The following is an 18109-nucleotide window of genomic DNA, read 5'->3' on the forward strand; positions in this document are numbered from 1 at the left end:
CGTGGTAGCCACTTCCCTGAGGGTCGCCGTTGGCGAGAACGAATTCACCCTCAACGCCCTTGAATTTGGCGGTGTCCCAGATGGTCTCGAAAAGGAGAGATACGACGCGGGTCTCAAAGCCCTTGGGGCAGACACCGTCTTCGACCAGATTGGGGTAGGCCATGTGGGATTTATGGTCTGGACTGTCGAGATCCTTGCCGTTCCAGCAGGATGGGAACATCATCTCCATGCGGAGGCCATCAGGGCAATTGGCGTCGATTTCACTCTTTTTCGGCAGAGTGTGACGGAAGAGGGTAGGCTCTGGCGTCGCTTGGTAGTTCAGGCAGTTAAACCCAATGGCTTTTTGGGAGAGGGCAAACTGCGATGTTTCAGGACCACTCCAGGATGACTTGGGGGGGTCCGGAACTGGCCAGGTAAAATTGCGTTGGAAAGGGTCTCCGGCCAGCATACGGAAACCTTTTGGGAAGGCCTGCACGTTCTCCCCGCGTTGCAGATAGTAGCTGTAATATGTGGAAGTATTAGGAGACATGGCTCAAACAAATCGTAGCTTGTAGTGCTTTGAAACTTACACAAGCATGCCCCCAACTTGGGGAACCAGCTCTGTGTCTCCATTGGGGTGTCTGAAGTAGGCTGCTGGAGTCCAATAAATGGATTTATCCTGTTTGATTGCACAGGAAGTGCAGTCCGACGCCAACAGTTCATCGACGGTGACACTCTTTCCGAAGTCTATTGTTAGGCAGTTAGTATTAACTTCCCACCAAACGCGGAGTTTTATATATCAGTACATACTGCCAGCACCGTGGATAACGTGTGCGTGAGAAGAGACGGCGCCGGGATTGACCAGCGGATCGAGGCGGGCAACGCCTAGACGTCCCCGACATGGCAGACGCCAGAATGCCAAAGCCGGGGAGATGGTCGCCGCAAGAACTGCGGTGAAAATGATGCTCAATTGCATCTTTGGCGTATATATAGATCCTTATATGTTGTGTGTAGCTTATGGTATTAGAGTCCAGACTCCGAAATATTGATGTATAGTTTTTGAATAAGTCCAAACGTATATAATGAAAGTGGAGGATCGATTGGAAGCCTGCAATCTCAATATCCCTCGGGGTGAAACAGTAAGGAGTGGCAGAAGAAGCGATAAGGAAAACGAATGAGTTGATAGATTGGTCAAAGGAGTGAGCGGCTAACAAGTCATCCAGCTGGGGGAATCTGATGGATGTTAATTAATACATCAAACACCGGACACCTGTATATAGTGAAAGAATAGTGGATGTTGTTTGTGTTCGGTTTCTCGGTGAATGGACCGCAATCCAGTGGCGATGTGAAGCCTGTCTACTATCTATTCTGTTGCTTTGTCTATACACTCCTCAACTGGGTAAGAATAAGGGAGTTGTTTCACTTCACTCGGAATTCCAGGAAACGGGGTGGTGGATTGGATTTATTCGTGAGGGGAGGAGATTGCAGAATCGACGACTGAAACGAACGACAAGATGAACGCCTCTTTGAAGCGGTAGATGCACGAAGGCAAAAGAATGAATAGCTTCACCTAGCTGTCTTCCAAAGACAGGAGATGCAGCCCTTGGAGGAGTGGTGAAAAGGGAGTGAAGGTTAAGGAGGGAAGAAAAGATAGCGGAGATAGCGACAAGAGACGGCGCAGAAAGATGGCCAATTTCCCCCTTCGTCCACCAGGGGAACAGGCGCACTCAGTCGAGCCGCCTGATTTGCACGGGAATTTCAGATTGAGACCGCTAACCTCTTAGTGTCGCTAGGCACCTGGGCACAGTGGGCAGCAAGGGCTCCCTATCCATCCCCACCAGCAGCACGGTTTTAGTGCACAGCGGCCAGAGCCCGCGGTCTCACACGCTGTCAGCAGGAAGGGGGATGAAACAAGATCCAAGCACCCGGCAGAAGGGCTCAAATTATCAAGCGGGCACTTTTTATATTTCCTCGGGTTTCTCAACGCCGCTTGGGATGTCATCCCGTTCTCAGGAGCCTGATAACTATCATCAATGAGCCTCAACGTTTCCCCAAGCCGTTATGGGTCTCCAGCGGCCCCAAGGAGGATCGTTCCAAGGTTGGTGTCACTGCCGTTGCCATGATTTGCGACCGGATCAGGTGTGATTGTCGAGCATCAGGATCGATCCTAATCTGCCTTGTTCCGCGAATGAGCAGGCGGCTTTTCCCATTCGTTCACGGATTCCCTGCTTTTTTTCGCCTCCCTACAAAGTAGCAGATGGGGAAAAGAAGGGAAATAAAGACAAGAAAATGCAAGGATGCATGCGAATTTTCCTCACTCCTTTGTCCCAAGGCATGAGCAGAACTCTCCACCGGAGCGACCCGCGGCTGGCAGCGAGGAACAAGGAGACTCCACGTCCCCTCAAGAATGTTCCCTGGGTCCACGTTTGTTGCATTGCAGTTCAGGTACCAGCCAACCACGTCGAGACAACCCTCGCCTTGGCCCTGGATGACATCTCCTGTTGAATCCTGTGATTGGGAGTTGGGAACAACTGATGAAACCGGTCGCTTTCGGCGGGCGCCAACCGCTGCCAAGTGGACCCTCTCATCCCTGGTGGGATAAACTTCCGGGTTGATAATTCTATCAATGCGAGGACTCTGTAAATCTGGTTGCGTTCTGCGTCCTGCGTTCATGTGCTGCAGACACAGTAAGCCTTATGGATATGGTGGATTTGAACCCCCTCGCTAGAAGGGCTTTTTTTCCCCCCTTAAGAATAATAAATATGCAAAAATAAGTGGAGGAGGATGGATCGAGAATTCTCGTTTCCGGCTCTCTGCACAGCCAAGAGGCACTACGAGAGAGACGGTTTGGTTTGTCCGGCTGTCCACAATAAAGAATGAAGGAATGCAAAAGTCTATTTATACTTTTACAAGCTATGTCCCTTCATCGATGGTTTTGGATACTGGTACGTTTTAGCTATCAGTATTAGTTGTGATGGTGCTAGGCTCGGGCAGGCCCTTAAACCACCAGATCAAAAAGATCACACACAATAACAGCAGCAGCTGTTATTGGAGCCTGTACCCTTTCGTTAATGCCCCCGGAGATGCCGAGGCCTCCCTGCCCTACAGCGTGATATTGAATACTCTGCAATGACATGAACTGAAAGAAAAGAAAAAACAACAACAAAAATCATTCTTGCTTTAGCAATTCCTGCCTGCCTGTCGTATCAACAAGTGTGTACCCTTTGTTGATAAGCTCATCTGCCGCAATCCCAGCACACCAATCCTTCATTACCCCAGCTTTTGGGGCATATCTAAAAAAACCAAGGACGTCCCCATCCCCATTCCAGATAGCACTTCCACATATCCTTTCTGGGAGGGTGCTTGATATGTCCTGCCCCATATAGTTCCAAATTGTAAATACCCATTGCTGGTTTGGCTGAAAAGAATCGTCAATAGGGACTCGTTGAAATGAAGTCATCAACAAGCTACCCAATACACAGCCCGTGTCGGGTGAGTCTAAATAGATAGTATTTTCTTCTGGGGGACCCTTGGCGCTGGCTAAGCGTTTAAGCTGAATAGACTCTAATATAGAATTCTGGAATGTAACATTAGAAAACTTTTCAGTCTCCCGCAATTTTACAAGGGCGACATCTGTATGTGCGACTTCCCTAATCAGTTCACCGATATCGCGCCCGCTAGGAAGTGGATGGTTGACTATGAGACCGCATTCGTCCGGGAAACCATGAGGCGCGACCGTCATGAACTCGTTCCCAACAGCATCCCTCACGAGAACCCCGGCTGTTGTTGACAGAAACGTGCCTGGCTTGCTTGGCAAGTAGTCCGATGTTACCCTGAGCCCAGGTTGAAGAGTACTGTACTCATTATTATCGGGGTTAGTTGGGGTTGGGTCCGTGAGGCGGCAAGCTCGAAGACTTGCAGGTCGTCCTATCTCATCGTCATAGTAGTAAAAACACCTAATGTTTGCAGCCTGACTTAGCAGCTTCGTGGGGTCAGTATTGCGATGTTCAAGTACGATGACGACATAACTTTTCAAGTACATGACCTCGGTGATCGAAATGCCTTGTTCCTGAAAGTAAGTCTTGATGCTGACAAAAAGAGGCTCCCAGTCCTGCATGGCTCGACCATTTAGATCTTTAGAAATCGACGGGTTCTTCACGTAAGCAGGAATTCCAATTGGCCGGGGTATATACTGGGGACCTATTTCTGGTGCGAAACAGACTGGAACTCCCGCTATTGTTCTTGGCCAGGGCTTGGGGGGCACTTTGGTTTGAAGGAAGATAAGAAACATGCTATCCATGGCTAAACCGTGAGTTTCCGGAAAGATGCTAGATAAGATATTTCTATTTTCTTCATTATAAAATGCATCTGGGTTTTCTCGGAGGTCGAAGGGGAGGATAATATGTTGCAGTGGTGGTGGGGGAGCTTGTTCGGGGGATGATAACTTGCGTTGCAACCGTGGATTCGTAAAAAATGTTTGTCGTTCATCTAAGACAATAAAACCATCAGCGTTATTCCGCTTAATGAGTGGGATGTGTCGAGGCTTATACTTGCCAATACGAGCTTGAGGGGCAGATGTTGGCCATCCAAGAGGATTCGGGACGCTTGACCGCTGAACAGTATCCGCCCTGTGTTCCCTAGGGGGACTGGTAATGACCGCGATTCTTTTCGCAGATGATTCTTCGCTGGATGGCGTGATTTTGCGTTTCCTGTTAGGGGAGGGAGTCGAAGCAGGCTGGCCATTTGGAGTAACTATGATCGGCGAAATGAGAAGCATCTCGGCGGTGTCCGAGAGCTTCACAGGGGTGCTTGAAGACGTCATGGCTAGCTGATGAGCGAGAGCACGACGCGTCGGGTGAGCGAGAATGAATATTCGTAGTTGTTGATTGTGTTCGCAAAAGAGCTGAGGATAAAGATGAAAAGGAGCTTTCATCGTCGAGGATTCTCAGAGGAGGTGTGATAAGATAGCAGTTTGACCACTAGGTTATCCATAGCCAACGTAACCATTTGTTAAATGGTTGCGCTCATAGTGATATATATACCCGTGGGCGTGGTGGTGTGGCTCGGCCCACAGCGGGCGTGGCCACCCAATCCACCACCTATATACTGCGACCGCCAGCCACAGCATAGTGAGGAACCACAGAGGAGCGGTGTACATGGTGGTGGTGGTGGTGATGCTCTATGATTCCAGGAGCAACCTAAGTTGGTATTCTGCCAACCATGCTCTCACCGCCCTTACCACTCTTTCGGAATAAATTACGTCATGGTAAAATTAAAATTATGGAATGTAACTACGGAGGGCGCTATCAAAAGAATTGCGCCGCTCAGATTCAATTTATACAACTAAGAAGCGCCACAATGTTTTAATGAGTAATTACATTTAGCTTCAAATGACCCCACATTCTATTTATATGAGAATGCCACATATTCTGAATTGATTCCTCTTTTTTCTCAAATATCTCATCTCTAATATTTCATCTGCTGATTCATATGACACTCAATACTGATATTGTCACAAGAGCTCTTGTGGTGGCTCTTAAATCACTCTATTTTGGCAAGTCAAATGCTGAAATCACAGAAATCACTCAGATCTCAAAGAGTCAAATCAATCATATATATAAACATGCAATTGAACACAGATTTGATCCTGAACTGCCTCATATTATACTTTGCAATGAATGGCTTCAAGATGCCCCCAAATCTGGCCAATCAACTCAGAGAAATGATAGTATTAAGAACACTATTCTTGCAAAGATTCAATGTGATTGATATGAATGAGAAAAGACATGTACTGATCTTGTCAATGAATTCAGTAATGAAGGAATTGAGATATCTTCTATGACTATATGAAGGATTCTTCACAAAGCAGGCCTGTGAAAAACAAAGTCTATATGGAAGCCAGGACTCATCAAGAAGATGTGACTAGATCAACTTCAATTCTGTCTGAAGCATAAAGATTGAATCTTGGAGGATTGGAAGAATGTTATCTGGTCAGATGAAACCTCTGTTATTCTTCTTCATTGACAAGGTGGATATAGAATATGGTGTGCACCTCATGAGATCTATTCTTGAAGCTGTATACATGAATGATGGAAGGGATCATCTGAATTCATGTTCTGAGCCTACTTCTCATACAATAAGAAGGACCCATTTCATTGTTGGGTCAGAGAAACCTTGCAGGAGTGTGCTCAATCCCTTGAGTATATTGAGGCTTTAAATGCTGAAATGGAACCTATAAAGAGGTAAGAATGGGAGCTGTCAAATGGCATTCAAAGATTATGAATTGATTGTCAGCAACCAGATCAAAAACCAATATGGAAGTTCAAACAGACCACAGGCAAGCTATCTCATGGCAAAGATGATGGAATTGATTGGTATCACTATCAAGTTCAAATTCTCTTACCAAAGCTATTTCCCTTTGCAAAAGAGTGTCAAATTGATTGTTCAAATACTATTGTGCAAGAGGATAAGGCCCCTTCACACAATCACTATATCCAATATTATATGTACAATATTCATGGGATTCAACAGCTGCTTTGGTGTGGGAATTCACCTGATCTCAATGCAATTGAGGCAGCTTGGCCCTGGATGAAGTGCAGAACAACAAGAAAAGAAGCTCCTAAGAACTGTACAGAAGCTGTTAGAGTATGGGAGCAGGCATGGAAGGATCTGCCACAAGAGAAGATACAGGCATGGATTGAGTGGATTCCTGTACATATTGAAAAGATTATAGAGTTAGAAGGTGGCAATGAGTATAGAGAAGGAAGACAGCACGGGCAGGTGGAGGAATAGGATACTCATCTGGTTGGCAGATTGGCACGCAGGTTGGCAGGCAGATTGGCACGCAGGTTGGCAGGCAGATTGGCACGCAGATTGGCAGGCAGATTGGCAGGCAGATTCCATGTTGAATAGCAGCGGAGACAAGGAATAATCAAGAGCTGAGTATTCAGTATAAAATACAGTGTGAATTTCTGCCAAGATTTGTGGCGCTGTCTAGTTGTCTTTTTGCCGGCGCAATTCTTTTGATAGCACCCTCCGTACTCCGTAATGGTTTTAGATTCATACGCCCGTATTAAATAAATTCGGCTTGTCAACTTTTCGTTTATCAATCACAACTAGGTGATATCTAAGTGAAACACCCTTTCAACATCCCACACAGTCCGTGACTCAAATTCATTCCTTAGTGGTGATTGTATGCGAAACATCAACCGTTTTCATGATCCCATGGCCAGTGAAGGAGTGAAGCCCGTGGTTGTGGGAATGCTTAGTGCCTGGCTCGTCAGCTCGGATTGCAGTCTCAACCTTCAAGTCTGGCTGTGCATGTGAGGTTAGGATTTCTTGGTCAGACCCTGCATCATTAAAGCTGCCTTGGGACCCAATTTTGGAGCTGGACCCTGTCAGTGTGTCCGTTCCGGCCAGCTCGCAGTCATAGCTCCTGCTGCCATTTCGCGACATGTATTCGTTCGATACGCGGTTGAGTAACGCGGCGAGCGACGGGAGACAGGCGCAGATTATCCCAATGCTCACCTCCGCGTTCCTGTGTGTATCAATTTCTCTTTAGTCTCATAAAAGCGATATTAAAGGGTTGCGGTTTAATATCTTACCCCCAAAGGTTGATTTGCATGAACACATAAGTCTGATCTTTGGCATTCCCCTTCTGAACTATCAAAACCAGTCTCACAATGCTCGATGCACAGGCCAAACCACCTGCCCCCAAAATGCCAATGACGCGGATTTTCTTCTTAAGAGACATCTGCAGCGAATGGGTCAAAAGAAGCGGCAAGACCAAAATTGTCAAGTCGCTCACGACACTGATAATTGCATCAGCTAGAATAATGGCTCGTTCATCCAAGCATGACCCATTCGAAGCCTGACCCATCCAAAAGTGGGATATGGGCATACAGATGCGGATTTTAACGATGATCGCGGGGACGTAATATGCGAGCAGTACCCCAAAGTATACATATATGAACCTTACCGTTTTGCGGTAAGGCGCGAAAACTCGGGTTAGGATTAGGAGGATGGATGCCTTCGTGAGAAATGCGGCTGGTCCGTATATGACCATGGTTCCGTACACGGTCTGTTTTGTTGTGCTCGATTGATGAGCAGTTCATATCTTTAGCATCCGTGTTCTGCACAATGACAGATGATACTGTTTATCCAATCCCCTTTTTTTACGCACCTTATTGAACGGGACAAGATCTGCCTTTGGGACATCCCATTGGTGATACCCGCCACCATATTTGCCCACTACAAGGGGATCAGTCAGTGCATTGGATGAATTAAGCAATGCGCCATACTTCAAGGGAGACGAACTCAAAATTGCAATGATGGAATAACCAATTCCGAGAAACTAAAGCGGCAAGTCAGCCATACTGCCTCGGCAGATGCACAGACAAAGTTGGATGCACAAACCCAAGCAAGCGAACAACACCCTTTTTGCATGTGTTAGCTCCTGCCCTTGTCCTTGGAACAAATGATGAAGGGGAGACAATGTCCGATCCAGCAGATATAACTTACAATCTTCCCTTCCGAACCCCTTATTAACACAAACCCGGACATACATCCTCAACAAGAAAATTATTGACGTTAAGGAGATGCAGAGACCCTGCGTGATAAGATTCCACATATGTAATGCCTCTCCCGGCCCGTTGAAGTTGGACTCGATGCCCGACGGAGGCGTCAGAGCTGCCTCTGTTTGAGCGGCCGCGGATGCCATAGTTTCGCCTCTAGTGACTATGAAAATACCTCACGCTATCTCTTCTTCAACGTCTTCCCCTTCTTACTCTTCCCCTTCTTCTTTTCCTTCCCCCCGTTTCAGCAAACAGAGTCAAACGAGTGACGAAAACAAAAAATACTTTTCGACGACTCACAAATCAAAACCATATACTTTTGAATCAGAAAAGTCATGAAATCTCAACAAATCAACTAGAAAAGGAAATAGAAAGGCGAGGGGACAAGAGGAGCGGTAGGATCGGATGGACGGGTAGGGGTATGAAGAGAGATTTTCCCGTCGGAAAAGATGATAAATATCAAGGTCTTTTCGTCTCCGTTTGGTTGATATTTGTCGTTGAAACAGTGTGATGTCTTTTGCGGATCTCTCTCACTCCTCTTTTAACCACATCCGGTCCAGTCTCCGTCCACGCCTAACAAAAATTCCGATATTGATCCCACAATTTCATTATCAGCGGTTATGTTTGCCAACGCGGGAATGGAAAGGAAAAGTCATTTCTATGTCGTGTTTGGAGGACATGGGGCGCGAAGCCGTCTCCTTCTTATCTTACGTCCAAAAGGAGGAGAACATAGTGTTTCGATAGTATGTGTGTGACACGCTCACCGAATGAGAAAAAAATTCAAAATTTACCAGAAGCTTTTATCATTAGGGCTGATGCAGGTATGTACCTCCCGCAGAGCGACTCCATCTGACCTTTCTGTATCTGTTCAAGCAGACAAAAAGATATAGTAGAGCACCAGGGTCTGGATGCGCGGATCATACATCTAAGTGGATATATTTCGCTAACTTTTTGTTGTTGCTTTCCCAGTCGAATTGATGTGATCGAATTTGGTTGTGAGCTACTTTCAACTACACAGATGGTTTAGCAGCGTGTTACCTCTTGTGCTAGGTTATGCCAAAGGGGAACCCTATGATTTTTTTGTTGATGTATTGGGACTGAACGAGAAGTGACCCTGCGTTTTGTCCCCAATCCGATGGCATTGATGGATAGCTACACATTTCGTCTCCCCTATCCTGTGTATCCGTGAGACTACGGATTAAAGTTATATTTGCTGGGCTATCACGCCTCTACCTCGAAGGACCCGATTAAGGATTCAGTGGCCCGAGCGTGTTTTAGATCAGTGATGTGTGACATGAACAATAACGGGGCGCCCTTAATTTTGCCAGCAGTCAAGGAACCGCCAATTTACCTTCGCTCCCTGTATGCTGAGGTGGGTGGAATACGGCGAAAGCAGTAGGGTGTACAAGGGCCCGCAGAGCAACTACTATGAGATACAAAATGCTAGGACCGAGAGGGTTGAGGTACAGAATCGGCACTGCTCCCGTTATAGTGCAAGTCCCGCCGGGCCCGGCTTTGGCCGCTTTGGGTACGGAATGATCGAGCTCTCGGGAACTCCGGGAAGTACTGCAACTATGGTGAAGCACGTACTATGGCAAACCACCTGTGAAGTTGCTTCTTCGGTGACATTGGGTAGTCCTTGGCTATGAGGGCTGGTTATAAAATGGACTGATTACGGAGGTGCCCTCGGCTGTATTTATCTGTTTTAAGGAGTTGTTTATGAATTGGCCCCTGACAAGATTTCAAGCGGATGGGGATATTTTGCTAACACAACAAAGCCAACTGACAGGAAAACTGTGTTGACTCATCTGGCAAATTGCGAAATCCTAAGTATCTCTCTCGCTGCCGACTTGAGATGTCAACTGACAGCATTCATACATAACATCACATATACCATATGTCATGCGTGTCTATAATATTCCGACGACCTTCCCTTCTGCATGCAATATGCACAAAATCCCCTCATCTGGTGGTGGGGATGGCCTTACCATGTATGTACATATCCGTTCTTATAACAGGGAAATGGTCTTCAAAACAACCGACACACTCTATAAATGGAGCAATCTTTCTCTCTTCTATAAAAACGCTGTATCTTCCAGCTCTGTCATTGCAATGCTATTTAAATGTACAGCACAGCTACATGCCTCCACGGAGGGCCCTGACATATCTCTCCGGAGGGAATTGGCTGCGATTTCACGATACTTGGCATCAAACCCCGGTAGATATATAAATTCAATCCGGCCCTCATCCCGAAGCTTGTGGGAGAAACCAGACCAGCTAGTCTGGATTGAAAATGCACCATGTACATAGGTATGCTCTGTAACCGTTGGGCTAGTGCGGGGGAAAACAAGTCGTACGTTACTACGCATGTGCTGCGTATGTATGACTATAGAGTACATGCATTATAATTCTCATAAACTAGCTATATTTTGATAGTTGTTGGGTTTTATTCTTGTGGAACCCCCTTTTCCTCTTTTTTTTTTTTTTTTTTTTCAGTCGTGCATATACAGTTCATGTTCCAAAAAGGGTATATTTTAGCGCAAAGGGATAGAGATATTAAAGGGGGCCTTCATTCCCGACATACTGGAGCTGGATTTCCGGTGATAGGTGGGTTGTTTTTAAGTAGAGAAATTATTACATATTTTTCAGCGTTTGCCAAAAGCAGTGCTCGATCATAATAAGCGTGTCCTGTGTGGTGGACCAAAAGGTAGGGGGCCTACGCTGCGTGCAGTACATTATTGAATTCTGATATACATCTGCACAAGCGTTGGTAAATAATTAGAGATGATGGTGGGGGGTATAGTGGGGTCATACGTCGGGTTGGCGATTTGCAAAGTCTGTGTCTACCAATCGTTAGAGAGTAAGGGTGTATGTAATTGGTATATTATCTGCTCGCTCAATATTGAAGAGGTGCGATTGGAAGATTTTTTTGGTTTCTGACGGAGAAGAGGTGGGAGACACGGAGGGAGTGACCACTGTGTGATATAAATTGTCAAGTCAACTAGCAGGGGTAAAAAACAAAAGAATGATATCATTGTCCATTTCCGAAATTAATCTCAAAGAGTTCAAATCGTTTGTCAGTAGGCACTAATCTTGGGGAAATACAATCCAAAATAGTTCTTTAGATGATGTAGATCTATAAGAAGGTGGAGAGGTCTCCAAAGAATGGCAGATATTGTAAAAGAGAATTCCAATAAAGGGGGGAAGGAGGGGTTAAGGCGAAAGCTTGTCGGATTAGGGTTATTCTCCGTTTCCGTACGACGTGTTTCAGTATAAAGTTATGAAACAAATCCATCGAGGATGCTCATTTAGACAATCTGATCAGAAAATCGCGATAGCATTGGGCGGCGAAGAAACACCACCAGGCATATTGAGAGGAACTGATGAAAGGAAGAATGTCCATCTGCCCAGTTCTTGGCAGGTGTGCGAGAGTGTTTCGAGGTCGAAAAGTTCACCTAAAACGCGGCAAGAAAAGAATTCCCACAAAAAAAAATTAGAGACGATCGAAAGCAAGTGAAGGGGGTGGACTTGTAGATCAGAGATCCCCGGCTTGCTTACCTATTGGAACTCCCCAACCTGCAAGTAAATACTCGTGTAGGAAGATATCTGGGTTCTGTGGAGGATACACCTGGAAAAAGAAGAAACAATTTTGTCAGCTAAGAGTTTTTACATAAATTTATTCATATTTATGGAGAAGGCCACTGTAGATCTGTTATCGGTCAGCAACGCATTTACCTCCCAGCTGATAGCATCGCCTGCAACGGCGGAGAATCCCGTGTCCCAAAGCCAACGGAGCATTTCAGTCGTAGCTTCAACGCCCGCATGTTCTGGCTTCGGATTCACCGAGTACGCCCGTTTTTGGTCATCAGTCATGACGTTGTCCCACTCATTTGTCACTCCGATCCTGATGAATAGAATATCTCCACGTTTAAACGTCAGGTTACAATCGGCAGAAATCTCTAAGATATCCGATAGGCGGATTTGATGAGTGGAAAAAGTGCTATATTTAATTCCTCTTTTTGTGGCATAGGATGCGTAGTCAATAAGAACTCCGCGGCCTGTGAGGAAAGGATGATAAAAGGTAGATTAGCACACTTTTGTGAGCACCACAATGCTGCTTCATAGAAGCAAATATGAAGGATAAACGGACCTGTAATTCCTTGACGAGCCCAATATTGCATCCCGATGCGATCGTTTGATCGATTAAGTATTTCACTAGCAGTGGTTCCCCCATAGAATACTCGTTCCGCAGACTTTCCATCGGTATCAGGTACGGGTTGCGAGAAATGACGTAGCCCGTCCCACTGGCTGCTTTGTTCTAATTCAACTGTTAATGAAATGGCTGTTTCAACAAAGACAGGACAATTGTCAGGTAACGCACGAGGGTTCATGATGTAAACATCGTCAAATGCAAGACCATTCAGAAGGGAGATGATATGATGCTGGCAAGGTTGTCGATTTAGATTCGCCAGTTCAAGTTTCGTCATCTCCCAACCAAGGGTCACCCGCACTCCCGTTTTGATTTCTGCAGCTGCTTCAGCGACGACTTCTGGGGTCAAAAGGGAAATTTTTCCCAGGCCCTCTTCCAGGCTCCCTGGTGCGCCTACCCACACCTGGCGAGGGTTTGGGAGTTTATCAAATGGGATATCGAATGGCGATATCTGGGCCATGGTTGCCAACGCTTATTCTTAAACAATATGATATTTGTGGTGTATGGGATATCTTAACTGCGGAAGAACCGAAAGACGAGATCGAGGTTTATTCATGTCGTACAATCCAATCCCATCATGTGTAACATCGTTTTGGGCCATAAGGAGATTAGATCCAGACAGCACATTGGTATTGACAACAATAATGACATCCTCAGTACCTTTTATATACCTGAACATGCCCCTCAAGACGGAGGATAAATAAGTGGTGAAATGCATTTTCTTGGGGGTGTGAAAAGTCCTCAGAATCGTTTCCAATGACAAAACAAACCGCGGAGCATTCACTGTGCCAATTATAAGCCATATTTGGCATCATCTCCACAACGGGAGAGTATTTCTGCGCGGGAATTGCGCGGGAATGCTTCTTTCTATAAAAGCATAATGATTGAATCATGTCATGTTCCTCTTAGATAGTAAATGACGGCACGCATCCTGAGTGTACGAGGATACCAATTTTCGCCTTATTTTGTTCTGCTCAGTAGGTAACTCTATAGTTGGGAACCAATAGATGAGGCATGAAGCCCAATCTCAAGAGTCCGTACGGGATATTTTTTATCAGTCACTAATATGTGCATGCATGGCTAAATCGGGAAAATACACCATACATGATCATACATGGATGTGACTTGGTCACCAACACATGGATTTTCTAACAACGTTCAAATCAGTCAAGTTAACGAACAGGAAGAAATCATCTCCAGCCACGAGGGAATGACCGTATTGAACATCATATTTATTTCCAGCTGTTCCCAAGCAATTGGCGGTAAAGTACTGGGCTGCAGTTTTCGTTGGACGTTAGTACATGCACATGTATCACAAACTCAGGTAGCTCAGCAGCCTCGTGTTGGAATTGATACTCTTGCAGCTCTGGAGAGCCACAATGCAGCAGATCGTCCAGGACTCCAGGAATCAAAAGTAATTTAGACCAAACAATGGTAATAATGCGAGAAATCGCGAGCTGGCTGCTATCGTCGTAGTTGGTGCTAACTTCACGTTGGAAAGAGTTAGTCAAGGTGAGTTGCTGAGTCATCATGCCTATCGAAAGACGACATGCAACGGTTTTTTGCAATCATCGGGCTCCATGGGGTGAGTTTCGAGGAGGTTTTCGAGTTAATCACATTGCTTCCACTTGCGTTGTCCATCAGCTCTGTTCGCAAATAGACCGGCGGGACATCTTTTATCCTGGCTAATTCAATTTGACCTTACGCTCGTTTCTGTCACCGATTTTGAGCCAGCCGTCTCCTGGTGCAATAGATATTATAATGTACACACTGTGCATTGATGGAAGTGTGCACAGACTGTAAACCTCCTGTCAGGCTATGCTAACAACTAACCTGATGCGTTTTATACTCCATCAATCCATGGGAGAACTTCGCGTTTGCATAGTTCCTAGGACATATGCATGCACAGCACATAGGTTCAAAAGGTGACCAAAGCGATTATCGATGCATTGCATCGGAAACTTGAAACACGAGGATATTCAAGTGTTTATTCCTTTCACCCACTCTCTTTTCTTCTCCTTTCTTTTCTCCTCTTTCGGATGTTCAATTGCTCATTTCCACCGGAGGTGCCTTTATACGCAGTTCTGGCTTTGCAAGGCAAAAGACAGATAGATATCTTAAGCCAGATATAATAGCCGAACCCACCGATTACACAGAAACTCGTGGCTTTGGTGGCCATGTGTCGAGCAACTTTTGACAGTTACTACGTTTTTCTTTTTATTTCCAAATTTGTTTACTTACGGGGTGCCCTGCTATTCTTGGAAGCTGGTTCGTCTTACCAGCGTGGCCCAGGGCTGCAAAATGCGTGGCTGATACCTCTCACTTCGATACATGAATTCTCTTTCTCTTGTGCGTTCTCAGTGGTTGTCACATCGAGTTCTGACAAGATCTGATTCTCACTTTCTATTTCTTTTATTCTTTCTTTATTCCTTTCTCTCTTTCTTTCTTTCGTACCTGGCATTGTGCTCTCGAAGCCCTACTCGGGTATTGCAAAGACAATAGGAGAGTTAAACCCGTACGACATCTCAACCTGCTTTGATTCTTTAAAATAGCCTGCACTTGTCTATGCTCTTGCTATTCTCTAAGGCGTCGTCCTCCATTTCCTTTTCAGTGGAGCGTTTCTGGCTTTTGTTCCGTTGTTGCCGTTTTGTTCATGTCACCATTCTGCTCCCCAATCCCTATGATATTTTTAAGTGTTAAGAACTCTACTACTCCCTTCCACTCGCCCCCAATTCCATTAACCTCTTTAAGCTTGCGCTCAATATGACAAATTTTGGAGCGCAGACCAGCCGATATAATCGATTAGTGATAGCGTTTGTTGCATTAGGCTCCTTCGTACGTGATAGCCCTGCTTGGGATTCCGACGCCCCAATGTATTTTCAATCCTGGCTCATGCTAACTATTCTGCCTCGAATGTCTTTCTAGACATATGGATACTGTGCCTCTGTCATAGGCAGCACTATCGGTCAACCTGGCTGGTACGCTTTTTTTAATCTCCCATTACAGGGCGAGCCCGGTTATACCGAGATCACGACCAGTGCGATTGCTACAGCGAACGGAGTTTTTAGTGCTGGGGGTGCTGTGGGATCTTTGTTTATGATGTGGTCCTGTGAAGCTGTAGGACGCAAAGCCAACATTCAACTTGGATCGTTCCTTGCAGTACTCGGCGGTGCTCTACAGGGAGCGGCAGTTAATTTGAAGTATGTTTGATAACCTTCCGAACTGTCTGGCAGTAGCGGCAGTCATAACTAACTTTTCGGACAGGATGTTTCAAGCCGGTCGATTTGTCTCTGGTACTGCGATTGGAATCCTCGTCACCGTCTGTCCAATGTATCTCGCAGAGCTGTCGAGCCCCTTTGTACGTGGCTGGTTGGTAGGACATCATCCAATATTCTTGGTTTTCGGCTACATGCTCTCCAGTTGGGTTGGCTATGGGTGTTACTTTGCAACAGCGCGAAATCCCACTTTCGCCTGGCGGTTCCCGCTATGCTTGCAAACGTTAAGTTCCTTGGTCTTGCTTGCAGGGTCACCTTGGCTTCCAAGATCTCCTAGGTGGCTAATATCAAAAGGGAAGCTCGACGAAGCCTGGGAGATCATTTGCCGCCTACGGCAATCAAAAGATGATCCAGACAATCTGGTAGCAAAGGATGAATTTGTTCAAACTAAGGAGCAACTTAAACTTGAAGCTGAAAAACTTGCCGCAACAGGTCACGGCGTGTGGACTGCTATTTTCAAGAAAAAGTCATACAGAAAGCGCATGCTCATCGGGTTTTTGACGCAGTGGGGAGCTGAATTTGGTGGGCCCTTGATTATTGTAAGTTATATTTTCAGCAATTACTACTTGCGCTGGTGGCTCAATTCATTGCTAACACCATATTCAGAATAACTATGCAGTACTCCTGTACCAAAACCTAGGCATGACTGGCCATATGCCGCTGCTCCTAAGCGCACTTTGGCTAACCACGGCAGGCCTTATTTACAATCCTGGTGGCGCGTGGTTGCATGATAAAGTCAATTCTCGACGAGGAATGTTTATAATTGGCTTCATTGGCATCGTTGTAACGACATCATGCTTGGCAGCCATGACCGCCAGGTATGCTGGAACTCTCAACCGCGTTGGCAATGGCTTGGGAATTTTCTTCATATTTTTATATCTTGCTTTCCAAGGGTAAGTCTTGTAATGACCCGCCGTGAATCTATAACTAATTTCTCATCTTAGTACCTTCTGTGACACTACTATGTACCTATACGTGTCTGAAATCTTCCCTACTGAGATTCGCCCAATTGGAATGGGGTTTTCGCTCTTTGGGCAGTTTGCATGTAAGGAGCTCGAGCAACTACAACTCTCAACGCTGGAATACGTTTACTAACGATTGCGCAGCGACTATCATTCTCCTCCAAACCGCTCCAATAGGATTTGCTAACGTAGGCTGGAAGTATTATCTCGTTATTATTTGCTGGTCAGCATTCTTCATCCCAAGTATGTTAGAATTCCCATTTGTCTTAGCTTTTGGTCTGCTGACCGTGTCAATAAATACCAAACCCATAGAAAGGACTACTGACACAAAATTAATAGTTATCTACTTCTTCTTCCCCGAAACAGCTCGTCTGACGTTGGAAGAAATCGCGAAAAATTTCGGTGAGGAAGTTGCACTAGTCACTACAGATGCAATAGATGAAGAGAAAAGAGCACTCGACCACAAACTCCAGAGCGCTGGAGTGACAAGATCGACGACTGCTACCTCTCGGTCGTATTCGGATGCTGCAGAAACTACTGAACAGTGAGGTGACACAGTGTAGTACAAGGGGGATTCCCTGTATTATCCTGTTTAACCCCTTCCTTCTTTTTCGCCCATCCAGTTTCATTGTGTCCGCTAGGGCAAGTTTAACGGGTGGCTGCTTGCAGTAACCAAATACATAAGTTGCTAAATGCTGCCGCTTCCCTTATGTTGTCCCCGTTGCTCCCGCTTTTGTTGGTGGTGGTGTCGAGGCGTTAGTGCTGCAGCGCATCCGATTCTAACAAGCATACCTTGGGAAACGCATGGGCTATACTCAATTTGGGTGCAAACTTAACCAAACTTTGAAATCATATATAACCGAACCATATTCTAGAACGCAAGACAGAAAATATATGCAGAATGATGAATATTGGATCTGGGGTCTTTACATTCCCATATTGTTACCCCCGCAAATGCCAGGAGACGCATATTGTACAGAACAACATATTATCCAGCTCTAGATAGAAATTATAAGCTCCAGGTATCTACACGTCTACACGTGGAAATGTAGGGAGTTGAGTTTTTGTATTGTAGCTTTCTCTCGACGTAGGCTAACGAGAAAACAGTAC

At 45.7% G+C, this 18109-nt stretch overlaps 7 protein-coding genes across 7 annotated transcripts in view; 1 reads left to right on the forward strand and 6 right to left on the reverse strand.

Annotated features, from left to right (window-relative positions):
* The window catches only part of HCBG_06406 (WSC domain-containing protein), a gene marked incomplete at both ends in the record, with an annotated part of 2246 nt that extends 1291 nt beyond the window's left edge, over positions 1-955 (reverse strand). Inside the window, 3 exons of the mRNA XM_045433455.1 lie at positions 13-500; positions 570-726; positions 790-955. Of these exons, the coding sequence (XP_045285768.1) occupies positions 13-500; positions 570-726; positions 790-955 (811 nt within the window). The remainder of the gene's footprint in view (positions 1-12; positions 501-569; positions 727-789) is intronic.
* A 1064-nt stretch (positions 956-2019) lies between these two features.
* Positions 2020-2652, reverse strand: HCBG_06407 (uncharacterized protein; the record flags this gene model as incomplete). Its single annotated transcript, XM_045433456.1, has 2 exons — positions 2020-2151; positions 2332-2652. The coding sequence occupies 2 exons, from the start codon at positions 2650-2652 to the stop codon at positions 2020-2022; spliced, it is 453 nt and encodes a 150-aa protein (XP_045285769.1).
* A 496-nt stretch (positions 2653-3148) lies between these two features.
* HCBG_06408 (uncharacterized protein) lies at positions 3149-4861 on the reverse strand (the record flags this gene model as incomplete). The annotated part of the gene is made up of 1 exon (XM_045433457.1): positions 3149-4861. One exon carries the CDS (start codon positions 4799-4801, stop codon positions 3149-3151), a length of 1653 nt encoding a protein of 550 aa, XP_045285770.1.
* Positions 4862-7152: 2291 nt separating this feature from the next.
* HCBG_06409 (uncharacterized protein) lies at positions 7153-8698 on the reverse strand (the record flags this gene model as incomplete). The annotated part of the gene is made up of 3 exons (XM_045433458.1): positions 7153-7516; positions 7584-8059; positions 8534-8698. 3 exons carry the CDS (start codon positions 8696-8698, stop codon positions 7153-7155), a joined length of 1005 nt encoding a protein of 334 aa, XP_045285771.1.
* Positions 8699-11873: 3175 nt separating this feature from the next.
* On the reverse strand, positions 11874-13222 carry HCBG_06410 (uncharacterized protein; the record flags this gene model as incomplete). The annotated part of the gene is made up of 5 exons (XM_045433459.1): positions 11874-12007; positions 12111-12180; positions 12288-12610; positions 12703-12870; positions 12934-13222. 5 exons carry the CDS (start codon positions 13220-13222, stop codon positions 11874-11876), a joined length of 984 nt encoding a protein of 327 aa, XP_045285772.1.
* Positions 13223-13994: 772 nt separating this feature from the next.
* On the reverse strand, positions 13995-15223 carry HCBG_06411 (uncharacterized protein; the record flags this gene model as incomplete). The annotated part of the gene is made up of 4 exons (XM_045433460.1): positions 13995-14037; positions 14083-14248; positions 14468-14559; positions 15042-15223. The coding sequence occupies 4 exons, from the start codon at positions 15221-15223 to the stop codon at positions 13995-13997; spliced, it is 483 nt and encodes a 160-aa protein (XP_045285773.1).
* Positions 15224-15525: 302 nt separating this feature from the next.
* On the forward strand, positions 15526-17547 carry HCBG_06412 (sugar transporter; the record flags this gene model as incomplete). The annotated part of the gene is made up of 7 exons (XM_045433461.1): positions 15526-15597; positions 15688-15962; positions 16027-16576; positions 16644-16930; positions 16982-17082; positions 17144-17242; positions 17339-17547. 7 exons carry the CDS (start codon positions 15526-15528, stop codon positions 17545-17547), a joined length of 1593 nt encoding a protein of 530 aa, XP_045285774.1.
* Positions 17548-18109: the final 562 nt, after the last annotated feature.

The sequence above is a fragment of the Histoplasma capsulatum genome (genome assembly GCF_000150115.1).
Source record: "Histoplasma capsulatum G186AR genomic scaffold supercont2.9, whole genome shotgun sequence".
Lineage (NCBI taxonomy): Eukaryota > Fungi > Ascomycota > Eurotiomycetes > Onygenales > Ajellomycetaceae > Histoplasma > Histoplasma capsulatum.